The sequence below is a fragment of the Octopus bimaculoides genome, chromosome 10 (genome assembly GCF_001194135.2).
Source record: "Octopus bimaculoides isolate UCB-OBI-ISO-001 chromosome 10, ASM119413v2, whole genome shotgun sequence".
In the NCBI taxonomy this organism is placed as follows: Eukaryota; Metazoa; Mollusca; class Cephalopoda; order Octopoda; family Octopodidae; genus Octopus; species Octopus bimaculoides.
In genome coordinates this window covers 17,591,375-17,593,668 of record NC_068990.1, presented here as the reverse complement: position 1 = coordinate 17,593,668, position 2,294 = coordinate 17,591,375, and the positions used below count along the sequence as shown (strand labels likewise).

General features: G+C 37.5%; 1 protein-coding gene across 1 annotated transcript in view; it reads right to left on the bottom strand.

The window, feature by feature from the left end:
• LOC106883982 (telomere-associated protein RIF1) overlaps positions 1 to 2,294 on the bottom strand; it is a 54,368-nt gene that overhangs the window by 7,670 nt on the left and 44,404 nt on the right. The window contains exons 31-33 of the mRNA XM_014935142.2: positions 1,528 to 1,886; positions 377 to 460; positions 6 to 270 (exon numbers count right to left, since the gene is read on the bottom strand). Of these exons, the coding sequence (XP_014790628.1) occupies positions 6 to 270; positions 377 to 460; positions 1,528 to 1,886 (708 nt within the window). The remainder of the gene's footprint in view (positions 1 to 5; positions 271 to 376; positions 461 to 1,527; positions 1,887 to 2,294) is intronic.

Genomic DNA, 2,294 nt, shown 5'->3' with positions numbered 1-2,294 from the left:
ATGGCTCTGTGGTTTTCTCTTGTGCCCCAGCAGATGGCTCTGTGGTTTTCTCTTGTGCACCAGTAGATGGAGCTGTGGTTTTATCTTGTGCCCCAGCAGATGGCTCTGTGGTTTTCTCTTGTGCCCCAGCAGATGGCTCTGTGGTTTTCTCTTGTGTCCCAGCAGATGGCTCTGTGGTTTTCTCTTGTGCCCCAGCAGATAGCTCTGTGGTTTTCTCTTGTGCCTCAGCAGATGGAGCTGTGGCTTTCTTTTCTGCCTCAGTGGATGTGGCTGATTTAAAATAAAGAAAACAGAATTCAGGTGTTAGTGCAAACCAATATATCAAAGAAACATTCATAGAACAGAGACACACAGACAAACACAAAACATTACTTACTTTCATGCAAAGAAGATTCCCTATCTACAATGGTTTGTGCAGCTGGAGTAGCTATGGTCTTCTCTTCTGCATCAGAGGAGAGAGCTAAAGAAAAAGAAAATACAATACATGAGTGACACTTCAATGTGTTTACTATATTATGAGACATTAGAAACTAAACATCACTAAAAGATATCCTAAGCTTCACTAAATCAACACTATTATGTTAACCAATTGAATATACATCCAACAACACACCAAGACTTCATTGTCACAGTGCAATGAAGAAGTCTATTTACATTGTCTGCTGATGATAGTTACAGTAGAAATATATTGTTGGTATTATACCATCATTATTGCTGTTTTAATGTCCACTTTCCCATGTTTGTATGGGTTAGCTTGAATTTTTTGAGGCAGATTTTCTAAGGCCAGATGTCTTTTCCGTGATGAACTTTGACTCGTTTCTCAGTTGGATAATGTGTCACATCACAAGACATGTAAAAATAGAAGATTAGAAATAAAGGAGACTGTTTGATGATGATGTTTGTATGGAAACATATCTCATCAGCATCATAATTTAACATCTATTTTTTCATACCTGTATGGTCAGATAATGTGTAGAGGTTGATGTTCTACAGCTTGATGCTCTTCCTGTCACCAACCCCTTTTCCCAACTAAAGTATTATTCTCCCTTGGCCAGACCATTTCACAGACGGCTGGAAACGACCACTGGTATAATGATACTGCTTTCAGTTTCTGTCCTCAATTAACACATACAAGGCCCAGAACTATGGAAGACAACTGTCTAAGGTGCCATGCAATGGGACTGAACTTGAAAACGTGCTAGGAAACGAAATTCTTAACTGCAAGGCCATGCCTGAGTATGTAGAAAATACATTTACTTATAATGAATTGTCAAGGCAAAACTTGAAGACTGTTTGTGTATTGTAGACTGTCACTTTCGAAATGTACAAGGTAATAACACATACTTTACATTGTCTCCTGCAGTTTAGATGTACCATTCTGCAGTAATTACAGCTAGATGCTGAGAGTTGAAGGAGAGATTACAGCAGAGCAAAGCAACATAATCATTTTAGGTACAAACGGCAGAGGTTGCATTACAACTGATAACAGCTTGTAAACAAAGTTTTTGAATATTTATGTAACCTTACCTTGGACAACTGGATTCTCAAGTTCCAATGATTTCATTTCATTGCTTGGGACATTCTTGCCATCAACTGAATTGCAATTTCCTGTTGGTGGATCATTCTTCAAGTCTGAGACAACATTAGTGGAGGCAGCTGCCATTGCAGCAGCCATTATTTCACCAGCAGATGTATTCAAGAGACTACAAGAAGTCTTGTCCTTTTTGGCATCGAGCTGTTTCTTAAAGTTAGCCAGTATTTTCTTCACATGAGGTACTTTAGGAGATCTCACAGGTAAATTATGGATATCATATTCAGAAAGTGAAGCTAAATCACCAACAGTATGGAGTTTTCTTGCTTTGAGAAGTTGACTGAGACCACGAAACCTAATGAGAAAAAAATAAAATAAAACATTTAAATATATATATATATATATATATATATATATATATATATATATATATATATATATATATATATATATGTATGAATGTATGTATCACCAACATTATTTTAACATCCATTTTCTCAAGCTTGCATGGGTTAGATGAATTCATTAAGGCAGGTTTACTACGACATACTTGTCACTAACCCTCACCTATTCCCAAGCAAGGTCATATTGCCCCATGGTCAGAAAAGTTTTCACGGAAGATTGGAAATGAGGAACTCCACTTGTATGAGGGTATTTATAATTATCCCATGATGTCAAAGCAAGGTGACACAAGTGTGTGTGTGTGTGTGTGTGTGTGTGTGCGCGCGTACACACACTCATGTAAGCACAAGTTTCTTTTCAT